Here is a 20,951-nt window from a genome sequence, read left to right as displayed (position 1 = left end):
ATATACATGGAAATAAAATGGAACCCACGCTTTAAACAATATGTGTTTTGGCTGTATTGACTAATTTAGTCCCACCACAGAAAAAAATTATCAAAACAACTGCCTCAGTTTTGAGATTTTCTTCTTTCCCAAAAGAGACGGTAGGGACGGTTGAAACATGCGGACATCCATCGAAGAAGATCCTTGAACAACAAACCGATGGAAATTGTTTTAGAAGCATCAGTTATTGTCAAAAAAAGATCACGAAATAGAAACAGATTTCCGTTGAAGTCATATCGTTTCAAAATGTTAAAATCATTAAGATTGATGTAGTCAAGTCATTTGGACCTGGAACCAAATACTCAGAACCCATGGGAAAATACACTGGTATCTACCAAGCTGAGATTCACGCAATCCACAGATGTACCCAACTCAACCTAAGAAAGGGTACAAAAACAAGAATATAGGCATGTCAGATAGCCAAGCAGCCATCAAAGCACTAAGCTCAAATATCAGTAGCTCAAGGATGGTGCTGAACTGCAAAACCAAAATAAACATATTAGGTACGCAGAACAAAGCCTCTGCTGGAGCCCAGGACATATGGGAGCAGAAGGCAACGAGAAAGTGGACACCCTTGCATGGCAAGGAGCTGCTACATCGCTGATAGGACCTGAACCTTCTGTGGCATAGGAACCCACATTATTAACAAGTATTTCAGAAGGACAAAAAGAAAATGAAGGAACTGTGGAATTCACTCATTGGACACAGACAAGCCAAGAATCTCCTAACCAATTTTGGAAGAAAAAAAGTACAGAATGTGTCAAGGGAAGCAGGAACAAACCGCGAAGCCTAATAGGATTCCTAACATGACACTGCAAGTTAAATGGACACTTAAAGAAGATAGGAATAATCCAAGATGGCACATGCAGATTCCGCAAAGAGGCAGAGGAGACACGAACACATCTACTAACAAACTGCGGAGCTACACTAGCCCGCAGGAGGAAGTGTTTTGGGATGTATAATGTGACCATAAAAGAGCTTCAACCACTGAAACCAAGCCTATTTATCAAGTTTCTTGATGAAATAGAACTCACTGATGTGATTTAGGCAGAGTACGAGGGAATAAATCTTAAAGGGCACAGCATACTATACCTGAAAATAACATCTATATCTAGTCAAGTCATTTTATATTGCAATAATATCGTCAATTAATTAAGGTTTTTAGTTGAGATGAAAAAAAGTTAACGGCACGAGAGGGATTCGAACCCACGACCTTCGGCTAGATACGCCGCTGCTCTACCACCTGAGCTATCGTGACCTCGATCCACTCGGACATCAACTCCCCANAGTTGATGTCCGAGTGGATCGAGGTCACGATAGCTCAGGTGGTAGAGCAGCGGCGTATCTAGCCGAAGGTCGTGGGTTCGAATCCCTCTCGTGCCATTAAATTTTTTCATCTCAACTAAAAACCTTAATTAATTGTAATGATTTTAATTGGTCAAGCGGACCACGAAATTAGTGAATATCGTCAATATTGTACAATTACGTACCTACAGATGCTTATCAGCATTTTGTAATCGATCTGCTTACAAATATATTCTAATGATATAATGATCGTTAAAAAACGTATGATAAATTTGGAAACGAAGCCATAAAAAAATCCATAGAACTTTCCTAGGAATTTTTAGCACGTTTACTTTATGAAATGATAAATCAAAAGAAATCATATTTTTTTCTTACGACAAAAGAAACATTATTTACACGTATATTAATATTGGTATTTATAAATAAATCTCACGGAAAGAGTGTTTCCTGTTCAAGTGCGTTTCCGCCACGTGTTATTTCCTGTATGTTGCTTTACGTTGGTTTATTGTCCATGAGACGTTATGCTTCATAAGCCAGGAACACACTTACCCGATGCTACGCCATGCGGCGCTACCCGATGCTACTCGACGCAAATCCAAACTCCGATTTTCCATAAGGTTGCAGTACCCCCGTGCACATGTACCCGACGCTCTGCGATCTCCACTGTCCAGATTTTCGTCGGGTCGCATCGAGTACAGTCGAAGACAAAAGAACCGGACACTCATATTTTTATTCAAACTACATGTATTATTGTCGGTATATTAATTGCAACATACTTATTTTAATAGAAACCAAATGAACCGAAATCAAAAATTCATTAGTTTTTTTTTAATTTTTAATGTCTTGGTAGAAAACCAAGCAAAACACCAGAATATCATTTTTTGATATAATGAATTTAACTAACAATTTATTACACGGTTTTGCTCATAAAATTTAACTTATAATTTATTTCATGGTTTTGCTCATACCAATTCACCATTTTCGTCGAGTAGCATCAGAAAAGAACACTCATAATTTTGTAGTTTATTTCAAACTATGTATATGTAGTTTTGTCGTTATATTCATTACAACATTCTTATTTTAATATAAACCAAATTAACCGAGATCAAAAATTCATTAGTTTTTATTTTTTAAAAAATTTTAAGGGCTTGGTAGAAAATCAATCAAAACACCAGAATATCATTTTTTGATATAATGAATTTAACTAACAATTTGTTACACGGTTTTGCTCATAAAATTTAACTAACAGTTTATTTCGCGGTTTTGCTCGCAAAATTACATCATTTTCGTCGGGTAGGGTCAGTACAGAACACTCATATTATTTGTAGTTCATTTCAAACTAAGTACATGTAATTTTGTCGTTATAGTAATTACAACATGCTTATTTTAATGTAAATCAAATTAAACGAGATCAAAAAATCGTAAGTTTTTATAAACATTATTTAATTATGATGGTTCGGAATAACATTATTTAAAACCTTTCAATTAATTAAGGTTTTTAGTCGAGATAGAAACTTCACTGACACGAGCAGGATTCGAACCCACGATCTTCGGCTAGATACGCCGCTGCTCTACCACTTGAGCTATCGTGACCTCGATCCACTCGGACGGATTCCTCATCTGAACCCCACCTTTTGAATTTTCCCTCTTTTTTGCCATTTTTCAAGTGGTGGACCAACGGCGTATCTAGCCGAAGATCGTGGGTTCGAACCTCCCTCGTGACGCTGACTTTTTTATCTCAACAAAAAACCTTAATTAATTGAAAGATATTGATAGGCCAAGCGTACCACGAAACAAGTGAATTTAATAAGTTTATTTAAAACAATTAAGTTTAACAAACAATTTATTAGATGGTTGTGCTCATAAAATTTAACTAACAATTTATTACAAGGTTTTGCTCAAAATTGTGCATTAAGAACAAAAGATGCGTTGCGATTGTGATAGTGATTATTGTGATAAACGCTGTGGACTGTACGCTACGGGTGCTTGCGTCGGATAGATGTGCACACCCTACCAAAACCTGTCAAGGCGTCGGGTTGCATCGGGTAGCGTCGCATGGCGTAGCATCGGGAGAGTGTGTTCCTGGCTATAGGCATCAGGGATTCCTGCTTGGGATCGAATTGCGAATTGGAAGGTTAACAAGAAATGCTGGGTACTCTTCTTTGTTCGAAACTTGATAATTGGAACTCCACAATGAGTCGCTTTTTTGAAAAAATTTTTTGCATTTTGATACACTCGGTAATATGAAATATTTTCCGAACGAGTGGCGAAAGAGTATGCTATAAATCGAAATTGAATTACTTCCCATATTTAAAATTCGCTCATTTTTTAATAATATTCCTCTCAATTTCCCCGTAAAGTTTTCCTTACAGCTGAAAATTTCTTCGAATTTTTGTAGTTTATTAAATTCACTAGTTTTCGTGGTCCGCTTGACCAATTAATATTTTTCAATTAATTAAGGTTTTTAGTTGAGATAAAAAAGTAAGTGCCAGGAGCGGGATTCGAACCCACGACCTTCGCCTAGATTCGCCGCTGCTCTACCACTTGAGCTATCTTGACACTAACTTCCCATCTCAACCGCACCTTTTTGAATTTCCCCTACTTTTTGCCATTTTTAAAATGTGTAATCTATTTGATTCTCGGCGACAAATGAAATGGCCACGGAAAACTTTAATGAAGTATACTTCATTTTGCTTATTAAATCCATTAGGTTTCGTGGTCCGATTGGCCAAATAAATTCTTTTATTAATTACGACTAAGAAAGATTGATTTAAAAAGTAAGGTATCTTATTTATTTTAATTCTTCCAGATTTTTTTAGTCGCTCCTCCTTAGGCCTAGCATTATTTCCTTTTTTCCGACTAGTCTGTTGGCATTCTAAAAAGCCATATTTTGTATACAAATATGTAAGACTTTCCATTGGTATATTGGGGGAAGTATGCATTACCCCTGTTCTATTCGGACAAGACTGATTCTTTCTTGTAGTTCTATTTAATAGTAGGATCCTTTTGTACAGACTATCGATTTGTCAGAAGCCAAAAACTAAATAATCTGAATGAATTGGTTTGGCAGGCAAAACGCTCTTTTCTTTTGCGGGATGTTAGTAGTAAACAGAAAATTGCTTAAACGATTTACTGACAGTATTTTAGTCAAAATTGAACACTTAATGGCAGAAGATCATGCGACAGAAAATGCAAACTTTTCAAACGACAACGTAAATTGGCCTAATGTGAAAGTATCGGCAACGTAGAAATGTCACAAAATCACGAAAAAAGAACGAAACAATAATAGTTTTGAATTATTTTTGTTTGAGTACCGAAAATGCTTTTAGAAGGATTTTTAAAAACCGATAGGCTGACAAAGAAAGTTAGAAATATATTTAAGTTAATTAAGGTTTTTAGTTGAGATAAAAAAAAGTCAGCGTCACAAGGGTGATTCGAACCCACGATCTTCGGCTAAATGCGCCGCTGCTCTACCACTTGAGCTGTCGTGACCTCGAGCCACTCGGACACTTCTCATCTCAATCCCACCTTTTGAATTTTCTCTCCTTTTTGCTATTTTTCAAATGTCGTGTAATCTATTTGATTCTCGGTGACAAATGATATGGCCACGGAGAGCTTTAGTGAATGTGTACTTCATTTTAACTTATTAAATTCACTAGTTTTCGTGGTCCGCTTGACTAATGAGATGGGAAGTTAGTGTCCGAGTGGATCGAGGTCACGATAGCTCAAGTGGTAGAGCAGCGGCGTATTTAGCCGAAGATCGTGGGTTTGAATCCCACTCGTGGCACTGACTTTTTTATCTCAATTAAAAGCCTTAATTAATTAAAAGATATTAATTGGTCAAGCGGACCACGAAAGTGAAGTTGGAAATATAGGAATAGAAGGAGAGAGAGACAGACAGACAGATAGGAAAACAAATAAACAGAGAGTGAAGGAGAGGGACAGAGAGTGATGAGGAGGTATGGAGGAAGCGTTAGATAAAGAGAAAAAGTGAGAAAAAGTTAAAAGTGTAGAGTGGTTAGAAAGAGGGTATGTGAAAGTTGATTGAATGAGTGAAATAAATGAAAAGAGAGAAAACTCTCTAAACTATAGAAGAAAGAGAGGGAAAGAGAACTGAGAGAAAGAGAGAGAGATTAACGTATGTTTCTGGCAACAGAAAGGGGAGAGAGTGCAAGAGAAACAGAGAGTGAGTGAGAGAGATAGAGTGAGTGGGAGGGAGAGAGAGTGACAGACAGGTTGATTGATTTACTGATAGCGTTTTATTTACATACGCAGAATTAAGCTGGAGAAATGGGATATGGAGGGAGCTGGAGATAAAGGGGCAAAAGAGAGAGAGAGTGTTTAATGTACGGAGTGTTAGAAAGAGGGTAAGTGAATGTACACTGAATGAAAAAAAAGCTAACCTAGAGACAGAAAGAGTAAAAGAGAGAGTGTGACCAAAGGAGATAAAACTGCATATATAAAAGGGACAGAGAGAGAGCGAGAGAGAGAGAGAGAGAAAAGGAGAGAGAGAAAAGGAGAGAGAGAAGAGAATGAGAGAGAGAGAGAGAGAGAGAGAAAGAGAGAGAGAATGAGAGAGAGAGAGAGAAAAGGAGAGAGAGAAAAGGAGAGAGAGAATGAGAGAGAGAGAGAGAGAGAGAGAAAGAGAGAGAGAATGAGAGAGAGAGAGAAAAAGAGAGAGAATGAGAGGGAGAGAGAGAGAGAGAGAGAAACGGAGTGCATGAAAAAGAGAGAAACATAGAGAGAAGTAGGGAGATAGGAATAGATTTATAACAAAATTAGACAAAAAGAGAGAGTGAGAAAAGTAGAGAAAGATAAAAGTGTGGAGTGGTTAGAAAGAGGGTATGTGAAAGTAGAGTGAATGAGTAAACTGAATGAAAAGAGAGAGAACTCTCTAAACTATAGAAGAAAGTGAGGAAAACAGAGAGAGAGAGAGAGTGTGTGTGAGTGAGTGAGGGGGAGAGACAGACAGATTGATTGATTTACTGATAGCGTTTTATTTAGCACAAAGACGAAAGAACAGCAGCGAAACTTTTTATTTAGCAGAAAGACTAAAGGAGAGAGAGAGAGAGAGAGAGAAAGACAGAAAAATTGATTAATTTACTGATAGCGTTTTATTTAGCCACACAGAATTAAGTTTCTTAGACCTCTTTTACATCCAACAGAGAGAAAAATTGATAGTTAGAGAGGGATAGAGTGAGAGAGAGTGTTTAATGTACGGAGTGTTAGAAAGAGGGTAAGTGAATGTACACTGAATGAAAAAAAAGCTAAACTAGAGGCAGAAAGAGTAAAAGAGAGAGTGTGAGCAAAGGAGATAAAACTACTTAAATAAAAAGGAAGAGAGAGAGAGAGAGAGAGTGAGTGAGTGAGGGGGAGAGAGAGACCGACAGATTGATTAATTGATTTTCTGATAGCGTTTTTTAGCATAAAGACGAAAAACAGCAGCAAGAATTTTTATTTAGCAGAAAGACTAAAGGAGAGAGAGAGAGAGAGAGAGAGAGAGAGAGAGAGAGAGAGAAACGGAGTGCATGAAAAAGAGAGAAACATAGAGAGAAGTAGGGAGATAGAAATAGATATATAACAAAGTTACAGAAAAAGAAAGATTGAGAAAAGTAGAGAAACATAGAGTGTATGTGAGTGGGTTAGGGAGAGAGAAAGGGAGTAAGGAGAGAGAGAGGCATGTACAAGAATATTGGATTTCAGATTCCCAAAATCCTATAAATTTTCGATCAAATTGTTATCACTAGTTAAACTGTAAGTTTATGTTGGTAACCATTAAATGTTAATGATAATTTATAACACCCATGACCTCCCACGTTAGCTCAATGTAAGAAAACACCCTATATCAAATATATGTGTTTCATGTAGGTCATTATAAAGTACAAAGGTAAATTGTGTTTGCCTGAACTTACATAACTATTAACAATGTCGGAAGATTTAAGGTAAGCGGTACTACGGGAAGGACAAGTTATAATAGAGACGGTCTCAAGTAAATCCTATAACTTTCCTAGTAGCGTGAGCATAAATGCCGCTCGGTGGGACGGTTTATTTTGTTCGTATCCCAAGGCGCGTGTTTAGGGGATTTAACATTGTATACAAGGATGGGGCAGGGTAGAGCATTTCGGTTAACCCCAGCAGGTCGTTGGCGAGCCGAGTCTTGTAGGATAAATCATGCCTCATAAATAGGCTATTAGTGCGGCTTCCTCTCGGCCATTGTGGCCCAATAAAATATGAAGCCGTTCGGACGAGGCGATCCAATATTTAAAACGAAAACGTTTCCCACTGGAACCGTTCAACCCGGCTTTGTACAGACTAACGGAAAGTCTAAGATAATCCTGAAAAAGTGGTAGAAGCCCTTTGAATAAATAGACGGATATTATTTTTCGGAATAAAATGCGGGGGTGGAAATACATATGACATCATATTTTTCTCTTTGAAAGAAAAATAATAGATTTCGGATTTAAAATTTGTTTATATTACGTACCAAATTTAAACTGAAATACTCTTCAACCCTTGATTTGAGTTTGCCAAGTTCTAAACGGCTCAAACATATCTGGGTCATGTTCCCAGAAAGGACAAATAAAGTCCAAAGAAGTTTCCGACTTTATATCAATTAGTAGGCTGAATATGAAAAATTTCGGTTTTTTTAAACTTGTTTTACAACGAGTGCTTAGTTTTAACTTCATAAATCTTCAGGACAAAATTAATTCAAATAGCAAAATGCCATGTCCAAATCTGACTTTTTCCAATATTGTGTTCACTTTTAAGGCCATAATTGGATTTACAACTTGAAAGTGCATCTGGTATTCAAAATAGATTCATAGATTGAGGGAAGAGGCTTGGCATAATTTAAAAAAGTTGGAACCGGTTAGGTAAGAAAACGATTTGGCACCAATTCGTTTCACATTACCGAAAACGTCGTTCCCCTGCGACGAATAATAAGGTTTTTTCAAAAAAAAAATTTTTAAAATTGCATTTTGCTTATAGATCTCGACAACCTCATTCCATTGATGCGTTACATTTGAAAAACAGGTGTACGAGATCGCAAAAACCTGTCATTCATACACGAAACGTTCTCTTTCCCCGACAATCCTTGTCCTCAGAGGAAAGACAAATTAAGCAGGGAAATGCACCTGTCTCTCTTCTTTTTGTCTAAATTTTTGTTTTTAAATTTAAATTGGAAGAGTATTTTTTGCGGAATGCTTAGTTTACTTAACTCATTTCGTCCCAAAGTTGAGTATAAGCAACATTATCTTATGTAATTCCGACAATTCTTTTATTTTGTAATATAATATAAGCACCCATAAATACTGCTTAAATACGCTGAAAAATTGATTTTTTTTTTCATTTTTCTCGATAAAAGAAAATTCTGCTCTTAATTTATCACATTGTTTTTACCAATAAATATTTGGTTATGCTGTGTTTTAAATTGGGAATATCAATACTTGATGGGCGGCCGTCTGGACCCGCCAGACTTTGCTGATGTGTTGGTCTGAGGGGCGTTTGGTTACACCATAACTTACATTTCGACATAATCTTACAATTCTTGTCCAGAGACGCGGTTGTAGATCTCCTTCAACTTGACGATGAGCGATAAGCCAGAAACACACTTACCCGATGCTACGCCATGCGGCGCTACCCGATGCTACTCGACGCAAATCCAAACTCCGATTTTCCATAAGGTTGCAGTACCCCCGTGCACATGTACCCGACGCTCTGCGACCCCCACTGTCGAGATTTTCGTCGGGTCACATCGCGTACAGTCGAAGACAAAAGAACCGGACACTCATATTTTTATTCGAACTACATGTATTATTGTCGTTATATTAATTACAACATACTCATTTTAATATAAACCAAACTAACTGTGATTAAAAGTTAATTAGTTTTTATTTAAAAAATTAATTCTAATGGTTTGGTAGAAAATTAATCAAAACACCGGAATAGGATTTTTTGATATAATGAATTTAACTAACAATTTATTCGAATTCTACTACAAAATACTAAGTACATGTAATTTTGTCGTTATATTAATTACAACATGTTATTTTAATGTAAACTAAATTAAACGAGATCAAAACTGCATACGTTTTTATAAACACCGTTTAATTAGATTGTTAGCAGTAACTTTATTTAAAACAATTAAGTTTAACAAACAATTTATTAGATGGTTGTGCTCATAAAATTTAACTAACAATTTATTACAAGGTTTTGCTCAAAATAGTGCATAAAGAACAAAAGATGCGTTGCGATTGTGATAGTGATTGTTGTGATAAACGCTGTGGACTGTACGCGACGCGTGCTTGCGTCGGATAGATGTGCACACCCCACCAAAACGTGGCAAGGCGTCGGGTTGCATCGGGTAGCATCGCATGGCGTAGCATCGGGTAAGTGTGTTTCTGGCTTATCGCTCATCGTCAAGTTGAAGGAGATCTACAACCGCGTCTCTGGACAAGAATTGTAAGATTATGTGAACTAACTGCGAGCAGGAACTATCTTTTTAGAAAGATTGTTCCTGCACACAATTGGATGTTTCCAACGTCCGGATTTCAAGCTTTTAGCTCATCATCAGATCTAGTAGTTCCACAACCACCAACTAACTGTGAGCAGGATCTTTTTAAAAAAGATCGAACAACATACTCAATTCACCATTTATCACTTTTATTGCCTATGAATTGCGATAAATGAATGACTCAACTTTGTACACGTGTATGTCCAAACATGCGTGTGCAGATTTGAGCTTATAAAAATCAATTAGAGATTCCATTTTTGGCTACAATATGCGCCTGCCACCTGAGTAGTATGGAAAAAACCAAATGTTTAATTAATGTTAAATTAATATTTATAATTGCTAATAAGTATGTTTTGATAATGTAAATTTTGTGCCGATAAAATACTTTTTTTTTAATCGTGAGAAAGTGGACCAATTTTGACTAAACTGGAGAAAAGTAGGCGTCATTGAAATAGAGATTATCTGTATATGTATGCGTTTTCCAATGTGATTAATAGACTAATGGTCAAACGGAAATAAACTTTCTTTCCACACCAGCATGTTTTTATGCTCCTTGTACATAAATTGTCCTTTATTGTTACAATATTCGACCAAATTTAATCAAATATTTGCCTCAGTATTGTTTATCAGTGTTACAGATCACCATTGTGAATGAATTATTATGGTTTGGATCCAATGAAACTGATCTAGATATTGAATTGTAATTCCTATCGTTTCCTAATTAATGGCGATTAATCCTTGTTCAGTTTTGATGGATTGTTGATTTGTACAACGTTTCCATATTCAGAAAGAGAATTATTCAATGTCTTTTTTACACCTATCTCATCCTTAATAACGACGGAATATCGTATTTCTCTATCACACGGCTTTCTCTTTTTAAAACAATCTATCAAATTGTGTTGTGCAACGAGGGACAAGGATAAGGTTGTTTTCTTAAAAAGAAAAAATATATTGTATTAATAAAGTAAGATAAATTTTGTTACTTTTGGTATTTTTCTTAGATTTTTGATTTGACTATGTAGCTATGTAGACTATGTTTCAATTAATTAATATGTATTTAAGGTATTGGTTGAGATAAAAAAAGTCAGTGTCACAAGCGGGATTCGAACCCACGATCTTCGGCTAAATACGCAGCTACTCTACCACTTGAGCTATCGTGACTTCGATCCACTCGGACACTAAATTCCCATCTCAACCCCACCATTTATACTTTCCGACCTTTTTGCCATTTTTCAAATGTGTAATCTGTTTGATTCTCGGCGACAAATGAAATGGCCACGGAGAGCTTTAGTGAAGATATACTTCATTTAACTTATTAAGTTCACCCACTTCATTCTCGAATTTTATCTCAACTAAAACCTTGAATACAGACTAGTTAATTGAAAGATATTATTTGGTCAAACGGACCACGAAAACTACTGAATTTAGTAAGTTAAATGAAGTATACTTCACTATATATATTGAATATAAAAAAAAAGTATTTTTTGAATTGTATAAATTCACTTTTTTCCGCACCCTACATGTATTTGTTAAATTTAAACAATGTTTGTAAATCCCAGGCCCTGAAGACGATCTCAATAAAGATCGAAACGTTGGCACGATAAAGAAAATGTTTTTCAGAAACCTACATCACACCAGACAGCATCTCACGATTTCCGAATAATCATGGACTAACTATCACTAATCACCACACATCTTCACTAAAAGTCGCCGTGGCCATTTCATTTGTCGCCGAGAATCAAATAGATTACACGACATTTGAAAAATGGCAAAAAAGGAGGGAAAATTCAAAAGGTGGGGTTGAGATGGGAACTTAGTGTCCGAGTGGATCGAAGTCACGATAGCTCAAGTGGTAGAGCAGCGGCGTATTTAGCCGAAAGTCTTGGGTTCGAATCCCGCTTGTGACACTGACTTTTTTTATCTCAACCAATACCTTAAATACAGCTTAATTAATTGAATTTGGTCAAGCGGACCGCGAAAACTAGTGAATCCAATAATATGTTTAATGAAAAACATATTATATTGATTTACGTTTTCGTGGTCATTATACCAAGTTACTTCTTTCAATCAATTAATTATTCTTTCTATGAAAGGTCTTGGTTGAGATAAGAAAGTCAGTGACACGAGTGGGATTCGAACCCACGACCTTCTTGGGCATGGGTTCGAATCCCGCTCGTGACACTTACTTTTTTATCTTAACCAAGACCTTACATAGAAAGAATAATTAATTGATTGAAAGAATATTATATTGAATTGAAACTATGTACTATAATAATTTGATCTATTTAAATGTGTCAACATTGAATTTGTGTGGTGATTAGTGACCGTTAATCGATAATTATTCAGAAATCGTGAGATGCGGTCTGGTGTGATGTAGGTTTCAGAAAAACATTTTCTTTATCGTGCCAACGTTTCGATCTTTATTGAGATCATCTTCAGTGCCTGGGATTTATAAACATTGTTTAAATTTTACAAATACATTTAGGATGTCAGAGGCATCGGTGACCACAACGGTTTAGGCGTTGACACGGCGCTCATCTCTGAAAGGTAAAGGTCCCGGGTTCGAATCCATCGGATCTGCATTCGAACCCGACCTTCTTACAAATGGGCTTTTTTCAAAAACACTGGCACCCCGAGGGTTGATATAACCTCTACTGTTGCAAACCCTCGTAAAAAATAAAAATAAAATATTCGGAGATAGTGAGAACCTGGTTTGACGTAGGCTTCAGAAATTTTTTTTTATCGTGCCATGTTTCGAGCTTTATTGAGATCATCTTCAGGGCCTGGGATTTATAAACATTGTTTAAATTTTACAAATACATGTAAGATGTGAAAAAATTGAATTTATACAATGGTAGACAATTTTAGATTAAAAAAATATATGAATTTGTGCAATGCTAGAAAATTTTATATTAAAAATGATTTTATATAATGATAGAAAATTTTAGCTTTTTTTTAATATAAAATTTTCTAGCATTGCCCAAATTCATATATTTTTTTAATCTAAAATTTTCTAGCATTGTATAAATTCATTTTTTTTCACATCCTACATGTATTTGTAAAATTTAAATAATGTTTATAAATCCCAGGTCCTAAAGATGAAATAAAAATATCAATTTATACAATGCTAGAAAATTTTAGATAAAAAAATGAATTTTCTATCATTATATAAATTCATTTTTTTTCACGTCCTACACGTAAGCGTAAAATGTAAAAAATGCCAGGCGATGAAGATGATCTCAATAAAGATCGAAACGTTAGCACGATAAAGAAAATATTTTTCTAAAACCTACTTGACACCAGACCGCATCTCAAGATCTCCGAATAATCATTGTCTAACGGTCATTAAACACCACATATTAAAAAACTATGTAATTTTAGGTCAATATTACTTTTATTTATGCATATATGTATGTAATTATGTGTGGAAGTCATACGCAATTTTATAATTTAACTGCTAATTATTGTAGAGTCCAGAAAAAGATAAAACATTCTTCTAAGTACATAGACTCCATCTTAAGAGTATATTATTTATTAATATATTTTTATTGGTAAAATATTTATTAATTTGTTTTTTAATATGTTTAATGAATAAGTTGTTATACTGAATATGTACTACAATAGTTTGATCTGTTTTAGAGTTTTAACATTGAATTTATGTTCAATCCGTTTTATTTATTGATTTATGGTTGTTTTTAATAGTAATTTTCGTCACATTAACTTAATTGCAAAATATGTTTTTTCCTTAACAAAAATGTACGTTTCTTGATTTGAAATGTTCTTGTTAAACAATTTATGAATTCTCCCATCTTAATTTTGTTCTCCACTTAGCAAAATAAATATTTAGGTATTTATTTTAATTGAGCAATATATATTTCTTGATATATTTCATATCGTTTATCACATGTGAAACTACCAACGTGGGTTTTCTTTTGTTGGTAATATGCAACCTTTGATCTTTGCTTGCAAAGTACCTCAGAATATCCGTTCCTCGAGTATCTTGACGTCTTGATTAATAAAAGAGGATCCTTCTTTTCTTTATTTTTCCTTTCTCTCCGTTATTTATTTCGGTTTGTCAATCACACCGCTCCTTCAGAGTTTTCAATGTTTTCATTATTTATTAATAGTTTGTTGTACATTTTCATAATTTCCTAAGACATTTGTTATTTAAAATAAGAAATTCAGGCAAAAATGTAGATGTCTACTAAGACATGATTGAAATTTTAACAGTAGAAGATTTTTTTTCTGTAAACTCCTGCGTGACTACCTATTTTAGCAATTTATTCGACTGAACATTCCAGTTGATATTTTAATCGAAGGAAACTGTTTGTTTTAGAAGGCGTCGTGAGCTACTCAATGCCTCAGGGCGAAAGGAAACCCGGCGAGTTCGACCTCCGTGACAACACGTACGACGGTTCCGAGGACGGCGGATGGCTATCCGGTGGGCTCGGACAGCTCGTCGACGGGCACAAAGGCCAGGACAACTTCAACTTGGACGTCTACGGACACGGAAAGGGTAAGCACGATGTTGAATAGCTGACTAAACGAAAACTCGAGATTTACTTGCATTCGACGAGCGCGAAAATACCAAGTAAAACGTTTACGTGTTTTTGTAAACGAAACTTCATTCCAACATATGTAAAATTATATAATTTGATTACAAAAGTAATGTAATAATATTGTGAGTCTATATGATTTTGCAAGATTCATCATTTTTGTTTAATTCACTTGTTTTTGTGGTCCGCTTGATCAATGAGTATCATTCAATTAATTAAAGTTAAAATGGCAAAAAGGAGGGAAAATTCAAAAGGTGGGGTTGAGATGGGAAGTTAGTGTCCGAGTGGATCGAAGTCACAATAGCTCAAGTGGTAGAGCAGCGGCGTAGCAAGCAGAAGGTCGTGGGTTCGAATCCCGCTCGTGACATTGACTTTTTTATCTCAACTAAAAACCTTAATTACTTGAAAAATATTAATTAGTCAAGTGGACCAAGAAAACTAGTGAATTGAATAAGTTAAACTGAAGTACATCATCATTTACATCAACAGAAATAAACAATTACAGAACAGACACATGAAAACTCAGTCGCAGCTACACCAATATCAATAATCAATTTCAATATAGAAAACATACATATATCATCATCACACAAAACATTTAATATAACTTTCAATTAATTAAGGTTTTTTAGTTGAAATAAAAAAGTCAGTGTCCGAGCGGGATTCGAACCCACGATCTTCGGCTAGATACGCCCCTGCTTTACCACTTGAGCTATCTTGACCTCGATCCACTCGGACACAAACTTCCCATCTCAACTAAAAAACCTTAATTAATCGAAAGATATTAATTGGTCAGGCGGACTACGAAAATTAGTGAATTTAATAAGCTTAAATGAAGTATACCTTCTCTAATGCTCTCCGTGGCCATTCCATTTGTCGCCCAGAATCAAATAAATTACACTACATTTGAAAAATGGCAAAAAGGAGGGAAAATTCAAAAGGTGGGGTTGAGATGGGAAGTTAGTGTCCGAGTGGATCGAGGTCACGATAGCTCAAGTGGTAGAGCAGCGGCGTATCAAGCATTCGAATCCCGCTCGTGACACTGACTTTTCTATCTCAACTAAAAACCTATTTTTGTTTAACTTTTTAATTTATTTATTATTTGTAGGCAAGTGCAATTTACAGCCTTGTATGAAAGTTCGACTTAACGTCATGACCTGAAAGTGCAATCTGCTTTAAAACAAATAAAACTAATTCTTGGCGATAATAATTCTTGCGTGATTAATTTTTTTGTTCAAAGTAGACCATTAAAAAGTGAAATTTTTTAAAAGTTAGCGTACTTGCTTGTCGTAGTCATCTTCACAGTTTAGGAAAAAATACGATCTAAGGGGTAATAAAAGGCTAACTAGTAGTTATCCTAAATAAAGGATTAATAAAAGATAAAATAGAAGAATAAGTATTTGGCGTTCTTATTAATGAGTATTAATGAGCCAAAACATTTAAAACCTTAATTTAATAATTTGATCCGGCGGATCGGATTCAATAGAAAATTCGTACAAATGGGGTCATAATACACATTACAAATTGTTTTATTCTGTGTAAACTCGGAGAATGCACTACCTTGGATGACGCGCGTTTTAATCAGTCATACAGTCAACCATCGCTGGCATTCAATTTTTTTATATCGAATTAAGGATTCAGGAGCATGGTTGTTTGAAGCGAACAGGGTTCTTTGGAGGTACTGGAGAAGAGCTTGAGCTTTAAGTTTAGGATTGGTTGTAAGGAATTCAATTCTTTAAAGAAATTCACTAGTTTCGTGGTCCGCTTGACCAATTAATATCATACAATTAATTAAGATTTTTAGTTGACATAAAAAAGTCAATGGCACGAGCGGGATTCGAACCCACGATCTTCGGCTTGATACGCCGCTGCTCTACCACTCGAGCCATCGTGACCTCCAACCACTCGGACACTAGCTTCCCATCTCAACCACACCTTTAGAATTTTCCTTCCTTTTTGCCATTTTTCAAATGTCGTGTAATCAATTTGATTCTCGGTGACAATTTGGTCATTTCATTTGTCGCCGAGAATCAAATTGATTACACGCCATTTGAAAAATGATAAAAAGGAGGGACAATTCTAAAGGTGTGGTTGAGATGGGAAGTTGGTGTCCGAGTGGATCGAGGTCACGATAGCTCAAGTGGTAGAGCAGCGGCGTATCAAGCCGAAGATCGTGGTTCGAATCCTGCTCGTGCCATTGACTTTTTTATCTCAACTAAAATTCTTTAAAGAAAGGTTATTTTGGATAATGAGGTTAGAGACGTAGTAAGGAGCCTTGAGAAGGAAGAATCTTAAGGAATTTTGATTGGAATGCTTGCAGTGCTTGATAGTCACATACAGCTTCGCTCAGGTTGCCTAAATAAGTTGAAATAGTATTTTATACAGTCATGTCTGATTTTGGCCATAAACGTTTTCGTAGTTTTCAATTTCGTTCCATAGTTGATTTTGTTTGAATCTTGTCCGGGTATTCAACGTCTATTGTCAAGGTATTGTGTATTCCTTCCAGGAGTCAAGAAGGTCAATCTTGGTACAAGCCAGAACACAAGAGAATTTCTTATTATTTATTATTATTACGGTATTCTAATGTACCTAAGTACAGGGTAATTCCGAAACCTTGGAGATGAGAAAGAAGAGCCTTACACCTTTCTGGGGGCCGACGTTCAGCCGGGGTGGCCCTGACCGTTTGGTCTCTTGGTCGCAAGGATCCTCCGATCACAAAAGCTCGTTCACGGACCAAAGCAAGTGACCTCTCCGCCCTTGTTTTTGGACTTGTATCTTACTCCCAATCCCGAGGGCTCGGTTCTCCACTGGTAGAACCGGCCGGGAGGTGACAGGCACAACGGATTGGCAGAGAGAGAGTAGAGGTCTGTCTTGCCCTTCTCTGGTCACTACAGTTTAATTTCGAACATTTAACCTTTGTAGGTGTCGGTAGTGTTTTGTTGTCGTTAGCGCATAGTCGGCTGTTTATTTAACATAAACAAAATTTGGGCAGATTGTCTTCGGTTTTTTTCTCACCATTTGTCATCCTTATTCTATAGCGCAAGGTGATATTGAAAGTGATGAGGATAGGTTTTTAGATTAGGATATAATTAGTATCGTCAGCGTTGTAAGGATGGCGTTGGGATGTATCGGCAGATCAGCAGTATAAATAGAAAATAGGATCGGACCAGGAATGCTCCCTTGTGGGACGCTGCACTGTCTTGATAGGACTTGTTTCTGAGAACTCATCGCAGGTCATTACTTGGAAGCAACGATTTATGAGAAAGGATTTTAAGCTTAGAAAATAAGAAATAGGATATGCTATAGTTTGAAGGTTGCAGGTTGTCAGATTTTTCAAAATCTTGGGACATACCTATGAACCCATCCAAGCAGTACTCTCTGCTCTCTAAAGAAGAGGAAATAGTGTGAACAACCTGAATTCTTGCTGAATATAACTAACGGGATAAAAGAAAAAAAAGATTTTGTAGTCCTTAGGTCCTTAAATCATTATTTTTTTCAATCAACTCAGGTTTTTAATAAATGACTAATATTAGCGATGCAAGATAACATCAAACAGCATTAATATAAATATAAACATTATTAAACAGAACTTCCAACGGGAATATTTGAAACTTGCAGAACTCCAATTGGCAAATTAATTACATTCTAATTATTGGTTGGATGTCCAATACACGTATTATTTCCTATCAGGCGTTTGATCATTATTAAACCTGTCTGATCCGTCTATTATTGTTCCGTTATTCTCTGCTTAGAATTTTGTTATCTCGCTATAAACAAACCACGTTTACGCATTGATATTCGAACGGTTAACATAATTTTTGCAAATGAGATGGCTTGTTTTACAATTAATCTTTAAATGGATCATTTTCGATTTATTCATTTCTTTACGAAGTTCATTTTAACTAAAACTCTCGTACAATTATAATTTGAATTGGAAAATGTGACTGAACTTTGAAAAACTAACGTTTTTCATTCTAATTTCTCTAGTTTCGTGGTCCGCTTGACCAATTAATATCTTACAATTAATTAAAATTTTTAGTTGAGATAAAAAATTCATTTGTCGCGGAGAATCAAATAGATTACAAGACATTTGAAAAATGGCAAAAAGAAGGGAAAATTCAAAAAGGTGGGGTTGAGATGGGAAGTGTCCGAGTGGATCGAGGTCACGATAGCTCAAGTGGTAGAGCAGCGGCGTATCTAGCCGAAGGTCGTGGGGTCGAATCCCGCTCGTGACACTGACTTTTTTATCTCAACTAAAATCCTTAATTAATCGTTTTTTCTTTCTCTTATTATTTTAGTGATACATCCTTCTACTTTATTTATGCCTGTTTTATGCTCAATTTTTTAATTTAAAAATAAAATAAAATAAAGAGTTTCTTCTGTGTTATCTGAGGAGGAATGAACCTGAAATTTGTTTGATACCGAACAGGTTTGTCAGTTGATCCCTCAAATACGTTTCGGCACTACGACAAATGAAAAGACTAGTCTTTGTCATTTCTGTTTAGGCAAGTCTCTTTTGTAAAATGATTTTATTATTTGATATTTTGATAAATGTGCATTGCCGCGTTATTTTTGTTTTTCCCGTGCCTTTTATATAGGAGATTTTAATTTTTTAGTGATTATTCAGAGATCGTGAGATGCGGTCTAGTGTGACGTAGGTTTAAAAAAAATATTTTCTTTATCATGACAACGTTTCGATCTTTATTGGGATCATCTTCAGAGCTCAAAGTGTTTGTTCTCTGCGTAATTGTGCCATTGACATGAGATGGGAGGTTAGTGTTTGAGTGGATCGAAGTCACGATAGCTCAAGTGGTAGAACAGCGGCGTATCTAGCCAAAGATCGTGGGTTCGAATCCCGCTTGTGACGCTGACTTTTTTATCTCAACCAAACAACTTAATTAAAGATTAATTTAGGAATAATCTTTATTGAATGTTAAATTTCTTCTTTTAAAAACAAACTATGTTAAAGATTTTATTTCTCATGCAAGACTTTCATTTAATTTCGTATTATTGTTGTTCTCCATCTCGAAGTAAAACTTTACAAAAATTATTTACGACTGAATGATACTGCCAACGTCTTGCGAACGACTATAACGTTTGTGTGAAGGTGATAGGAGCCGCGTTTAAATCCTATTCTTCAATGTAAATTGTCGAGATAAAAAGGGCCATTCTCGTTTCAAACTTGGTCTGCCTCCTGGATACCGTTTCCCAAGAGTGGAGTAGAACTTATGAAAGAAGCTAAAAAGCACGGCATACTTTTATTTTTTCAACCTTTCTCGTCATTAAAAGAATCTACCCAACAAATCATACCAGAAGTAGACTGATAACGATCAAGTGTGGATTTACAGATAAAAACACAGTGGTTAAATTTATTTGATGTAATAAGTAAGGATATTTTATTTTTCATGCCGAACAACGCCCAAAATTTAATTCTTGTTAAACCAAAATATTATTATTTATCTATACAATTTGATTATTATTTTATACATTATATTATAACGGTTTGTCATGTGCCACGAATAGAAAATTTGTGTATGTGTAAATTTCATTAATGTTGGCTGCTGCAGATAAAACTTTTGCCGCTGTTTCAACGCCAGTTATGGTTTTATGATTATATATTTTATATTTTTAAGAAAACGTTATGGAGACGCTTTAAGGTTTTAGGGCTGTTAAACTACTAAAAACTCACATCCACAGTCTACTAACTCATCTCTATTAAGCTCTGAATGCTACAATTATCCACCCTTTATTTTCCCAGCATTATTGCCAACCTCTCTCTACCTCAAGTGCTTTTCAGTCAAGAGAAAAATGTACATACGAAAAAAATCAATCCATTTAAAGCAAGTTCGTCTTATTAGCATACATTCTGTTCAATGGTAGTCGTCATTCTTTGGATTAGGGAGGTGAAGCAGAAGCCTCTCCATTCTCGCTAATAAATTATATTCACACACACACCACAATTCATTGACATCCGGGGGTTGAGTTGCCGCCACCTCCATTCTCGCTAATAAATACATTCATTACAATAAATGACATATATCACAAACATAAACAGACAAATGAATAGTTGAAAAGGATAGTCCTACTCACAAAACATTCCAACAGACTAAAACACAACTTCATCTATTTTTTTCAACACAGTTTATAGACAGCGACGTCAGCTAGGCTGTGAGATATACGGATTTATTTTACAAGGTAATTATTCAGATATCGTGAGATGCGGTCGGGTGTGATGTAGGTTTCAGAAAAACATTTTCTTTATCGTGCCAACGTTTCGATCTTTTATTGAGATNCTGAAACATACATCACACCCGACCGCATCTCACGATATCTGAATAACTATCGATTAACGGTCACTAATCTCTACACATTTTTACAAGGTAATGAGCAAAAATGCGGTACTAAAAGATAGCAAAATGACGAAATTCGTCTAACAGATCAGTCCAACGGAAATGGCTGACCTAAATCATCATAAAATAAAAATTCCAGCTTGTAACAATGAATTATATTCTCCGTCTGAAAGATTTTGAAGAAGAAAA

At 35.6% G+C, this 20,951-nt stretch overlaps 1 protein-coding gene and 1 non-coding gene across 8 annotated transcripts in view; both read left to right on the top strand.

Annotated features, from left to right (window-relative positions):
* LOC106663267 (discoidin domain-containing receptor 2-like) overlaps positions 1–20,951 on the top strand; it is a 312,738-nt gene that overhangs the window by 219,030 nt on the left and 72,757 nt on the right. For all 7 annotated transcript variants that reach the window (XM_014387974.1, XM_014388013.1, XM_014388005.1 and 4 more), the window contains exon 5: positions 14,193–14,372. In XM_014387974.1, the coding sequence (XP_014243460.1) occupies positions 14,193–14,372 (180 nt within the window). The remainder of the gene's footprint in view (positions 1–14,192; positions 14,373–20,951) is intronic.
* Positions 14,707–14,779, top strand: Trnaa-agc. Its single transcript has one exon. It is a non-coding gene; the product is annotated as a tRNA-Ala (tRNA).

The sequence above is a fragment of the Cimex lectularius genome, unplaced genomic scaffold (assembly GCF_000648675.2).
Source record: "Cimex lectularius strain Harlan isolate CLEC.00 unplaced genomic scaffold, Clec_2.1 scaffold80, whole genome shotgun sequence".
NCBI classification, from domain to species: Eukaryota; Metazoa; Arthropoda; class Insecta; order Hemiptera; family Cimicidae; genus Cimex; species Cimex lectularius.
This window is presented reverse-complemented; position numbering and strand designations above follow the sequence as displayed.